We start from the raw sequence: 11,618 nt of genomic DNA, 5'->3' as shown, positions 1-11,618 counted from the left end.
TGATGAAAATGTTCAATCTGAGTATCTTTGTGTCTTTGCAGAAATTTGTGATCTTGATTAAAAAAAATAATGAGGAGTACACAGAGTATTTCAACACAATTCAGGTATGTACCAAATACAGAATAATATGTGTATGTATGTGTGTGTGTGTATGTGTGTGTGTGTGTGTGTGTGTCTGTGTGCTCACATCATCATTGTATCTTTCTGACTTTTCATCTTGCCTCTGCAGGACCTCAGGCAGGAACAGAGAGAACTTCAAGATGCGCTGAGCAGCAGACACGAGGAGCATACACTGTAATTTCTGCATTATATTTTTTAATAGTTAATCTGGTAGAACAGTTTCAGCATTTTAAAAGAACCCAGTCTGAATGTAATGCATTTCGGTGGTTGATGTCACTGTAGGATCTTAGACTAGCTAAGTACAACGAGCAGATGTTTGTGTGGAAATGTCTGTTTTCTCACATCTGTCTGTTATTTGGTTTCATAGAGCTGCACTGAATCTCCAAAATGAGTCAGAGACACTAAGTGAACAGAGACAACCACAGGTCTCTTTAGCAGAGGTAAATATAATATCAATTATTTAACATATTCACGCACATTATCATACAAAAAACAAACAAACAACAGCATCATTCTACCAGCAACCACTTCAGCTACTTCCACACTTCAGGAAATACACTTATTAGCTTTCATGCTGAGAGTTGGATGAGATCGATGCCACTTTCATGTCTGTTTCATAAATATGTAGCTGGAACCAGCAGCTGCTTAGATTAGCTGAGCACAAACACTGGAAACAGGAGGGTTTCCAGTAATCATGTTTTGTCTGAAGATGTCAAAATCCACCTCTAGAGATTTTCATCAAACTCACAGCAAGAAAATAAAAGAACAAATTTCTCAAAATGTCAGACTGTTCCTTTACGTTCTGTCTGTCATAGAAGAGGTACTTCTACTGATAAGATATGTGCTGAAGCTTTCTGTTATTGTCGTAGGATAAAGATGACGTAAAGCACAAAGATGAGAGGCCACTGAAGACTGAAAGGTATTGTCTGTTACACAGCACACACACAAAGAGTTCTTGTTCCTTTACCTATATATGTGATGTATTATGTTTGTGTGTGTGTGTGTGTGTGTGTGTGTGTGTGTGTGTGTGTGTGTGTGTGTGTTTAGCTGGTGGTGCCGTTGTGCCAAGGCCCTGCGGAAAGGAGTCAAGGTAGCAGGAATCATCACCCCTTGTGTCTTACTGTCTGTGGGTCTCATGGTCTACACGACGCCTGACTGCCTCAGTCCAGATCCTGACTGCAGCCTGTGGAACATCGCTTTTGACCTGCTGCTGTCCTACAGCGAGCTCTGTCACACACACACTCCTGTTTATTAAAATCTAGTTACACTTCTGTGATGTTGCACTGAGTTCTACTCTACATGAAGGCAAATGAACTTGCTTGAGGTTTTGGATGCTTTGTGTCTCATCATCTGAAAGGCTTCTTCAGTTCTAACTGACTGGTGGAGAATCCCAGGGGCCAGATGCACAAAACACCACACGTCTGAATTAAAGTTTCCTTAAAATAAAAAGAGTTGCTGTAATTTACTTAATTTTTTTCCTCAACAAAGGAAAACGTTTCAGAGATTCTATGCAACATCCTCACGTATGACCTTAACGACTCTAATGGTGAACGAGAGCCCAAAGAGAAATTGTGACAATATCCCTGTGGAACCACTGATTTTTGCATAAAACCCTTTAAACCCTAGGTTCTTCTTTCTAAGCATGTCTATGTGACACCAGATGGGACTCTGCTGAGAGGTGGAGCCCTAATTGCAGCACTCACCTTCTTGAAGTTAAGCAATGAAACAATAAATCAAGCATTAATTAATGATGCGATGTGAAGCAGATATACCAGAGATGGTATGATAATGAGGATTGTCTCCCTTTTCTGTCTGTGGACAGATGTTGTCACCATGATTGTGTCACAACCATGAAAAATACAGTCATGAAACTTTGGGTGTGTAGTTGAGATTAAAATGAAGGCCGAATATGAAGATAGGTGTGGTCTGACCAATTAGTACTGAGTTCTCATGTAATAATGTAGGTCTAACTACTGAGTACTGTATGCAGTAATAACTACTACTGTAACTAGTACTGCTGTTGTCAGTTCTTGGCGAAACAAAATAAATAAATAAATCTTAGTTTTTCCACAACTTTATTGATAATTTTGCTGACAATGTGACATTCCATATATCTGACATACAGAACATGTGTTTAAGCTTACATTTAAATTGTTTTTTTGTTGTTGTTTTTTAAAATTATCTTTATTAATCATTACATTAGACATACAAAATAAGGCACGAAAGTAGCCTAACATAACAGTTACAAAGACAAACAGATATACTGTGTCAGGGATTATATACAAAGTTTGACACAATCAAATGCAAACAACAAAACAAAACAACAAAATCGGTCCGGTTAAAAATAAACCCCAAAAAACCCAATATATATATAAAAAATTATATTCATATTTTAAATTTGGAGCCCAAATTGAAGGTTTTCAGTTTTCCTATTACATGAGGTAGATAATGTTCTAATATAGGACTCTGCTTCCTCCTTAAAGGTACAAAAGGAAAAGTTTAAAAAGTTATTTTTGTTTTTATTTTATTTTTAAGTCGCCGTTGTGACGTCATCACCAAGAGCCCATGACTAAATCAGCCGGGAGCGTCATTCATGCCGCCAGCGCGTCGAGTAGCCCCGCAGGTATGAGAAACCAGAGCAACAGCAAGTAAATTAAATCCTCTGAACCATGTTGACACAGCGTGGCTATGAAATTTATGAATGTTTGTTGGTAAAGTGATATCTACTCTACTGAAGAGAGAGTAAACCATCCTGCTTGTAGCAAGGGAGCTAACGTTAGCCAGGCTAGTTTCACATTTGAAGTTAGTTAGCTTGTTAGCCAACGAAGTTGCTGTCAGTGAGTCTTAAATCACTTGTGTGTAGACAAACTATCCAAGTGGTTAATACAGGCACGAAAATGAGCTCAAAACCTTTAAAAGAAAATAACCGTATGTGGCTTATGAGCTTGATGTTCCTTTCTTTGTCTGTCAGAGTCTGTGAAGTCAGTTCTGCAAACATAATGTTGGGTCAAATAACTTTAAAGAGCTGACAACAAAGTGGCTTTTGTGAAGGTCCTGCGAATGAATTCAATCTCAGTTTTTAAGCCAAAATGGAGGAAAAGTCCATTAAATACAGAAAAATGGAAATTTGAACATTTACGTTTCAATGACAACTGGAGGAGACAATGTGATATGATGGAAAGCTCCAGAACAGTTACTGAATGGACCATGTTTTGTCAGTTGCTATATATTGAAGGTAGGATTCAAGAATGAATTTTAAAGATGAAGATGCTGCTGTCTCAAACATCCTCATATATGTGACTTCACTTATCCTGTACTGTGGTTTTTGCAGGTTTAAACATGGATTTGCTGTATGGTCCATTGAGCTTGGGTGTAGTAGCAGGAGTGGGCTGTGGGCTGTTCCTCGGTTGGCACCTTCGGGGACGCTTCCGTCCAGCATCCAAAAGCATCATGGCGGCGATGGGGAACGGCACCAGTGAGGCAAGTGTGATGGGAGAAGGAGGCGAATTCAAGATGATTCTGGTGGTCCGTAATGACCTGAAGATGGGCAAAGGAAAGGTTGCTGCCCAATGCGCCCATGCTGCTGTATCAGCTTACAAGCAGGTCCAGCGCAGGAACCCAGAGCTTCTCAAACAGTGGGAGTACTGCGGCCAGCCCAAGGTGGTGGTGAAGGTCCCCGATGAGAACACCCTGATCGATCTGTTGGGTCACGCCAAAGAAGTAGGGCTTCCTGTCAGCCTGATCCAGGATGCAGGAAGGACTCAAATTGCACCTGGGTCTCGCACTGTGCTGGGTATTGGTCCAGGCCCAGCGGATCTGATTGATAGTGTTAGTGGAGAGTTGAAGCTCTACTAGGGTTCCAGCTTGCACCTGTTGGACTTGCATACAATTTCTTTGTTGTTAAAACCATTTGCAAAGTAAACTAACTTGAGCTACCATGAGTTTATATTTTTATATAAGAACAACCGACTCAATTACATGTCATCTACTTGAATTTATTGTGCAGTTCTGGGGGTTTTATAGCAGTAATAACAGTTTAATGTGTATTTCCTCTTCTTTTCTGAAAGCTATGACCTGGCATAAACACAGTCATGCTGCTGTCCTCCACGCCAACCAGTCTGAGACACGATGCTCACAGGAAACGGATGATAAACATGAATTGTGTCAAATATAAACAGCAAAGCAGTAATTGAATATTATTGTTGTTGGTCTCAGAATCACAGCACTGCAAAATGATACCGAGCTATGATCCCAAAATATGTTCTCTCCATGATAAAAATCACAATCTACAAAATAAATTCTGAAAGTTCATGAGTCTTTCTTTATATTAAGTATTTAGTACTTGAGAACACTTAGATGTAACATGACTCTGTATTGCAGCAGTAGAGCTGCTTGGATGTAATATCAATATTGCAATATGACTGGATGTCATTTGCGTTTTGTTGTGAAACTGACATTTTCTTATTTTTCCTTGTCTCAAATTCTGCATTATTTACAACTTTGTGTAGTAGTTTGTACATTTAACACAAGTGAAAATAGGAAAGAATTCCTCCACCTGAGTTATGTCCACATTGTTTTATTGTTTTCACTTTTCTCCTCTAAAAGAAACATTAATCACTATCTTCCAGCTGTTTTGAGATGTGATACAACAATATAGGGGGTAACTAAACTCACCAGACCAGATGTTTTTCTAGTCTGCTTTACTTGTAGCACCCTCTCATTTGTACCATCAGAGGGTGCTCGTGCTACATCCTTGTATTAAGTAAGTCTTGTATAACTCTTGAGCTGATACTGAACTGAATGTATTGTGACACAGGGTAGGCAAAGCAACAGGAACATGTTACAACAGAATACAATCCAACACCAGAGTACAGCTTCAAAAACTGGAGGGACTTTAAAGGTTAGAGTAGAATCAGTAGCATGTTCAAAAAGTGAGGTCTTTAAAACCTCTGGGTGTGAAACTGCTGAAGTGGTTTTAAGCTATGGTGAGGTCATAACTAGCACCGGTCTCAGATTGCACACCATCTCCCATTCACTTTCACTAAAAGCTATACAAAATCAATAACACATTTCCTGGGATGATCTGTTTCCCAGGTTCAACCTTTGCCCTGCAAATTTGCAGTTACACACAGGTACACTATGTTTGGAAATGGAGAAGTCATAATTCTGAGTGTATCATCGCATTGTTCTGTACAATGTTACATTTGACCACAAACAACCTCTTTCATACACTTTACAGCCTATGATTGCTCTGCTCACTATTTACCATTCATTTCAGAACCATGACCTCACTTCCCTTTTCTGGGAGTTGGTCGTGCACTGTGCAGTAAACTCATTGGACGGAAAGCTACAAAATAGTTCATGTAAGACACAATCAGACTGTTCTTGACAAACAAGAAGCCTTTATTGTTAAGTGGAAAACACAACCGCTGTTTCATTCATTATGATCCTGATTATGCACAATCAAGTTTCTTAAGTGCACAATTTAAATCTAAGGTAATTTAGATAAGAATATAAGTTCAAAGGAGTTAATGATTGATTTCTTGTATACACGCAAGCCTTTGATAAAAACCTCAAATTACCACAAGTCTGTGACACTGTTTCTGAACTGGATGAAAGGGTGAACTGAAAAGGTTAAAGGCAACTCTCCACAGGATGTGAGGAGAATCAAGTGTGAGAAATCTCTCCTGCACACTTAATAACAGTAACCTAAAATAATATCCAGCAGAAACAAACCGCAGCATAAAGAGGGGGGCCTGTTTGTCAAACACAAACAGGTCTGCAGTCCCTCCTGAGGTGGAATGGTCCCATGTTAGAGCAGTAATTAAAGCACATGGCAATGTCATCTGACTGCAGATTTGTTTGGAGAGTCCTGCATAGGCTTTGCTGGAAAGAATCAAACTTTCCTGACAATCGTATGTAAAATACTCTCTTGGGTTTTCTTCAAGAATTAGCCCTGAAGCGCGTGTGTGGGACTGGACAGGTACAACGTAGTGTTTCAGGATTGTGGTCATGGAAGCGGCAGTCTCATGTTCAAATATAGAAGAACATAGTAGCAGTTTTTGTGTCTGAATATACAATAATTAAATGCATTTTACAGTCGGACAGAAGAAGCGGCTCACACACATCAAAAGGAAGAGGTTCTACATTAATTTTTTCTCACTACAGAGTGCAAATCAGATGCTTCACAACAGACCTTTTTTATACTGAGAAGAGGACTAGCTCTTCCCACAAGCCCCCCATTGTACATAAACCATTTCCCATTCAAATAAAATAGACAAAAGAAAATTAATCTAGTCAACACGGAATGTGAGAAAATTAATCTTTGTGATTCAATCTTTTCTTTGACAACAGAAATAAAACTGAGTCCTTCATGACAGTTTAAAAAGGGGAAAAAACTGTAAAAAAAAAAAAAAAAAAAAAAAAAAAAAAAAAAAAAAAAAAGGTTTGCCGGCATTATCCCGAGCTCCCTGTAGAGGGCAGAGAGACAGAAGTGGTCTGGTGAAGGATTGTGGGAGATGGATGGATGGTCGCTCCAGCCTACATGTGGAGAGAAGGGGGTGGGGTCTTTACATGCCGTAGCCAAAGCCTGGCTGAGCTGCTGGCTGACCATATCCTGCAGGTGCCTGGTAGCCGTAGCCGTAAGGCTGCTGAGGAGCCACAGGTACACTGGGGCCTGCTGTCAGCATCAGCTGGGGTGTGCCTGCAAGACAGAGAGAGGGGGAGGGTTTCAGTATTCAATATTTTATTCATTCATTCATTTTCTACCGCTTATCCTCTAGTAGGGTCGCGGGGGGGGTTGGAGCCTATCCCAGCATCCTTTCCGGCGAGATCAATATTTTATGACAATTATAATTATATAATTCATATATATATATATACATATATATACTTTCATAATACTTTATAATTTCTTTTCAACTTCTGTTATGTGTCATGCCATCTACATGTGTCAATTAGTATCTTTACATACACACTAGTCTGTTGTTGTTGTCTGATGTTTATCCTGGTTTTAACCATACTATATGATGTTGAACTTCACCTGATTCTTCTTATCTCTGTATGACTCTTAACATAATCAGGTTATTGTTCCTCTGTATCTTTAAAGATCTAAATTACAAAGAGTCTGTTATTTCACTTCGGGCTGTTGTGACCATGTTTTATAGTACAATATTTATTTTAATTCTATTTTTTCCTTAACTATACAACTTTCAGTGCAAACCAAGAGAGAGGATGTCAGTGTGACTCTTTGGTAGCAAGAAGATTTAGACAGACACTCCTGAACCTCTGCATTAACAAAATACCACACGGACAGCAGCAGCACTGTAGAGGTGTGTTCACCTGCTACATGTCACTGAAACAGATACAAAACAAGTACTTCAATGCTGCTCGTCTACTGGATAACTGAAACTGAAACTAGACGCTATTTTCATGTATGTTGAGGCTCAGTGGGTCACTCACTCTCATTACATGACTCGAGCCGAAGACATAGCTGCACACATGCAGTATTATCCATATCCCAATTATGACATATGATTTTACGTCATGTTTGCACGGAACATAAGAAATGTGGTTACTCATGTGATATTCTTACATAGTGGTGAGTGAATGAAATGCAGGGTTGGAAAAGCGGGAAACGATAGGTTATGCATGGGTCAACAGAGTGTCCTTGAAATGGACAGGGCTCATTTGAACATATTACTATTTCTGTATGAAGCAACATTTCAATCAGAATCTGATGACAGAATGTGTGTTGTTTGGTCACTGTTAATTGAACCTAATCAACCAAACTGCCCTGATAAAGCACATTCTCTGGGTTTTAGAGTATTTAACTCTTAAGAGATAAAACCTGAAAGTTTTTTTTTAACTCTGATTGTTCATTTAATCATGAATATTTATAGAGAAGTTATAGAGAAATACTTAAACTGTTTATAGTTGATTTTTTTTTTTTTTTTTTTACAAACAAATGACTGTAAAACAATGTGACAGTGTGAAACTGATTACAGCGGCTTACAGTGAGTTTCTGCTGACTGTTTTTGCGGTCCAGCCCTCAACCTTTTGGGTCACTGCAGCAAATTTTCTGTGAAAAAGCTCAAACCTCACTGTACACTGCCTGGTCAGCACTGTTGATGACTGGCTGGTGAACATAGTGGTGCATTAAGCAGCTACAACAGCCAGATCTTTCCCTCAGGAAAAAAAGAGACCAAAAACAAAGCTGAAAGCTAAAAGAAAAGCTAAAGATAAAGGCTAAAAAACTCTGTTATTGCAGGTTTAATATTTGAAGTTTTCAGCAGTTCAATCAAAAGTTCTGTAAAGCTCAATGACAGCATGGAACCCTGGATAATTAAGGGACCTAGAGGTGTCATGTGTGGAAGAAGGCTGCTGCCTGTTGTGCTTGATCACAGTGAAATGCACATTAATGTCATTAATCTTAGAGGACTGTTACCGTAGACAATAGGTTGCGTCTCTGTTGCCTGCTCCTCCTCTTTCCTTAGGGACTCTGAGGTTTCTAGTTTATCTACCTGCAAGGCAAAGACATAAGAGCAGTTAGAATGAATCCAGACCACTTAATAAGTAAACAACAAACTATACAAGTTAAAAAAATTAGAAACAGTTAAACATACAATATATGTGTTTACTATTCTGTGATGGGTTTTCTGACAAGTAGAAGACTCATGTGGGACGCAGGACAAAACAAAACCCAACTGACAGGAACAGAAGACGGTTTCAGGTAAACCAGAACTATTTGCTTAAGCCTTTCACACTTTATCTGCAGCTGCAGATTCCTACATTTTGTACTGAATAGCAGTAATAATGCATTAATGAGTATTGTCCTCAACTCCTTTCTTGTGCCTATAATGCAAAGCATAGAAGTCCAACTAGTAATGCTAAGTGGTAGGAAACTGAAGAAGAAATGAGAAAAAAAGAAACTTAAACTAATCTTTTTCATTCATTATGTTAGAACTGCCTGGGTGGTCTGCCTGACAGTAACAACAGAAATATCAAATTCTTCAATAACACAGAAAAAGAACTTCTTCAGGCAGCAATTCAGATGCAACAATATGCAAAATGTGCTGAGGGGAAAGCAGCAGCACCTGGATGCAAATTATTTCTAGAGTTAAATGTAAGAGATGATCAGCAGTGCACGTATTATATGAATTCATCAATCAGTTCTCCATGCCCCTTTTTTCTTTTTTTAATCTGAGTTCTCTGCACACAATTCCAACAAGCTGATACTTCACTGTCCCATGCTCTAAGTGTTACACTGGCTGCAGCACTGAGATGCAGTTTGGGAGGAGGAGCAGGAGGAGGAGGAGGAGGAGCAGGAGGAGCAGGAGCAGGAGGAGGAGGATGGGAGGAGGGGGAGGAGGAGGAGGAGGAGGAGGAGGAGGGTAGAGGGTGAGTCTCAGGCCAGGTGCTCCCTACAGGAAGCCAGGCACAAAGAACAGCCTGCTGCTATATATCAGCAATACACGTTGAACACATGCTTGTGCCAGTAACCAGCTAATACAATAAAACACATCAACCTTTAAAAAAAACAAAAAAACAAACACATTCAGCTTCATATTGTGCAGTGTCATTAACTGAGAGGAAATGCACTTTTAAGTGAAGTAAGAGAATTTCTTGTACTTGTTGAAGCTTGACAACTAAATGGTTGAAATTTTAATTCATTCAGAATGTAAAACAACTGTGATTAAAGCTATTGCGTTAAGTGCATTTTCTCCAACAAACCCACTGAGTAGAATGTATTGTATTGTACAATGTATTTTATGGACCTGTGGTTTAACATCTGTTGCAGTCTGCTTCAGGTTCTAGTTCTTTAAAACAGGGGATAGGGGCGAAGGGTGGTTACTTAACAAGTGGCACAACACACACCTTATATTCACATTGTCGACACACAAAGTGAGTTAGCTAGGTTACAATCATTTCTCATCTACTGCAAGTATCATCTTATTCCTCACTTGTTCCTCATCACTGTCCCATCCTGAAGCCAATTTCATCTGCACATGTTTCTTGACTAAAGTTATAATAAAAATAATATATTCAGGGGTTCCTTAAGAGATACTGTGGTTGGTCATCAAGGTCATCATGACAAGTATTATATTTACTTCAGTTCATTAGAAATAATATTAATGCTGTTAACGCAGCAGACTGCTACAGTTTTTTTTAATAGAGACTGCAGATCTACCACGTTGCCCTACAATTAAATTGTGTCAGCCTGAGAGATGCCTCAGTGACTTGTGTCGAGGTGAGAGTGTAATGCGTGGTAGAGCTAAAACCATGCACACTCAAGGCCGCAGTCTTCCAAGGTAAATAGTCTGAGATCAAAAATAGAGCTTTCAACTTTCACCTGTTCCTTAACCGCATCAACCTGGAAGAGAAGAGGTGCAGCATAGAAGAAGAAAATTAAAAATATTTCCCCATAAAAGAAAAAAGGTGAAGGAGGAAAACTCAACAAGATGGTTAACAGGAGGGCATCGGACAGGATTCTGAGTATGTCTGATACTGACTTGATTCAAAGGAAAACCACTGTATATTTCAAAAACTGTGACCCTTGTATTGATCCTCTCTGACAGGATGACAGCAGTGGTACAAAGCTATATATATATATATATATATATATATATATATATATATACATATATATACATATATATATATATATGGCCTGCATTTATATCAAAACCGATTCATTCCTGAGATCACTGAACTCCAGCCTGAAAAGAACACAGATGACCCACCTTGCTGAGGTACTCCCTCATGACCTGAATGAAGTATGGCATAGAAAAGTCCATGATGTTGTGCCTCCAGGCTGTCTCCAGCACCACGTCAGGCCGCAGCAGGTCATAGCAGGTGAACAGGCAGGCGGCGAAACACTCCCTCTTGTTCTCCTGTAAGAACCAGGACAGCAGCTCCTCCGCCAGCTCTGTGTCCTTGGACTCTGACGCATACTGCATGGCATCCTGCAAGGGAGACGGAGCATGGACGGGTCAGGAATAGTCTCAGTCAATTTAAGCAGTTCATCTGAAATATTCACCAGAAAACTACTGGCTAATGAACCATTACTGGCACCTTATAGAGCTTATCCTTCTTGCAGAGCTCCACACTCTGTTTCCAGCGGTTGTTGCCCTTGAAGAGGTAGGCAGCGATTCTCCTGAACTCAATCAGCTCGTGCTTCTCCAAGCGCTGGGCCAGCGAGATGTTGTCGAAGTTGTCGTAGGCGTCTATTGATGTCCTCAGTGCCTAACATGAGTGACATGAATATCAAATAAAAATAATAATGACATTTCTGAGATATAAAAGGTTTAATAAAATACTGTGGCGCTGTCAAAGGATCTCACCTGATAGTCCTCCTCTGTGATGAAGAGGTTGTTAAGTGCTTCATTGACTGATTTGTTGTTGTGGTTCTGTACTGACCGCAGGTAGGGTTTGACCAGAGGCAGCTGTTTAACCTGTGAACACACATGTACAATAATCATCATCATCATCATCATCAC

The 11,618-nt window shown here is 39.6% G+C and overlaps 2 protein-coding genes across 6 annotated transcripts in view; one reads left to right on the top strand and one right to left on the bottom strand.

The window, feature by feature from the left end:
- The first annotated feature begins 2,682 nt into the window (after positions 1–2,682).
- Positions 2,683–4,431, top strand: ptrh2 (peptidyl-tRNA hydrolase 2). 4 transcript variants are annotated; one of them, XR_002665123.1, is made up of 3 exons: positions 2,794–3,355; positions 3,452–4,037; positions 4,188–4,431. XR_002665123.1 is itself a non-coding variant. In XM_022745920.1 (2 exons), the coding sequence occupies exons 1-2, from the start codon at positions 2,686–2,688 to the stop codon at positions 3,973–3,975; spliced, it is 582 nt and encodes a 193-aa protein (XP_022601641.1). In that variant the 5' UTR covers positions 2,683–2,685; the 3' UTR covers positions 3,976–4,431. The 4 variants fall into 4 exon arrangements, 3 of the variants coding, with proteins under 3 accessions (XP_022601641.1, XP_022601642.1, XP_022601640.1); XM_022745920.1 differs by lacking the exon at positions 2,794–3,355 and adding an exon at positions 2,683–2,743 and having other exon boundaries at positions 3,452–4,431; XM_022745921.1 differs by lacking the exon at positions 2,794–3,355 and adding an exon at positions 2,697–2,768 and having other exon boundaries at positions 3,452–4,431.
- Positions 4,432–5,497: 1,066 nt separating this feature from the next.
- cltc (clathrin heavy chain) overlaps positions 5,498–11,618 on the bottom strand; it is a 32,676-nt gene continuing 26,555 nt past the window's right edge. For both annotated transcript variants that reach the window (XM_022745916.1, XM_022745917.1), the window contains 5 exons: positions 11,463–11,573; positions 11,194–11,364; positions 10,863–11,084; positions 8,567–8,642; positions 5,498–6,823 (listed from right to left, as the gene is read on the bottom strand). In XM_022745916.1, the coding sequence (XP_022601637.1) occupies positions 6,690–6,823; positions 8,567–8,642; positions 10,863–11,084; positions 11,194–11,364; positions 11,463–11,573 (714 nt within the window). In that variant the 3' untranslated portion in view covers positions 5,498–6,689. The remainder of the gene's footprint in view (positions 6,824–8,566; positions 8,643–10,862; positions 11,085–11,193; positions 11,365–11,462; positions 11,574–11,618) is intronic.

The sequence above is a fragment of the Seriola dumerili genome, unplaced genomic scaffold (assembly GCF_002260705.1).
Source record: "Seriola dumerili isolate Sdu_G_001 unplaced genomic scaffold, Sdu_1.0 BDQW01000091.1, whole genome shotgun sequence".
NCBI classification, from domain to species: domain Eukaryota; kingdom Metazoa; phylum Chordata; class Actinopteri; order Carangiformes; family Carangidae; genus Seriola; species Seriola dumerili.
Note: the sequence above shows the minus strand (reverse complement) of the source record. Positions and strands in the feature narration are given on the sequence as shown.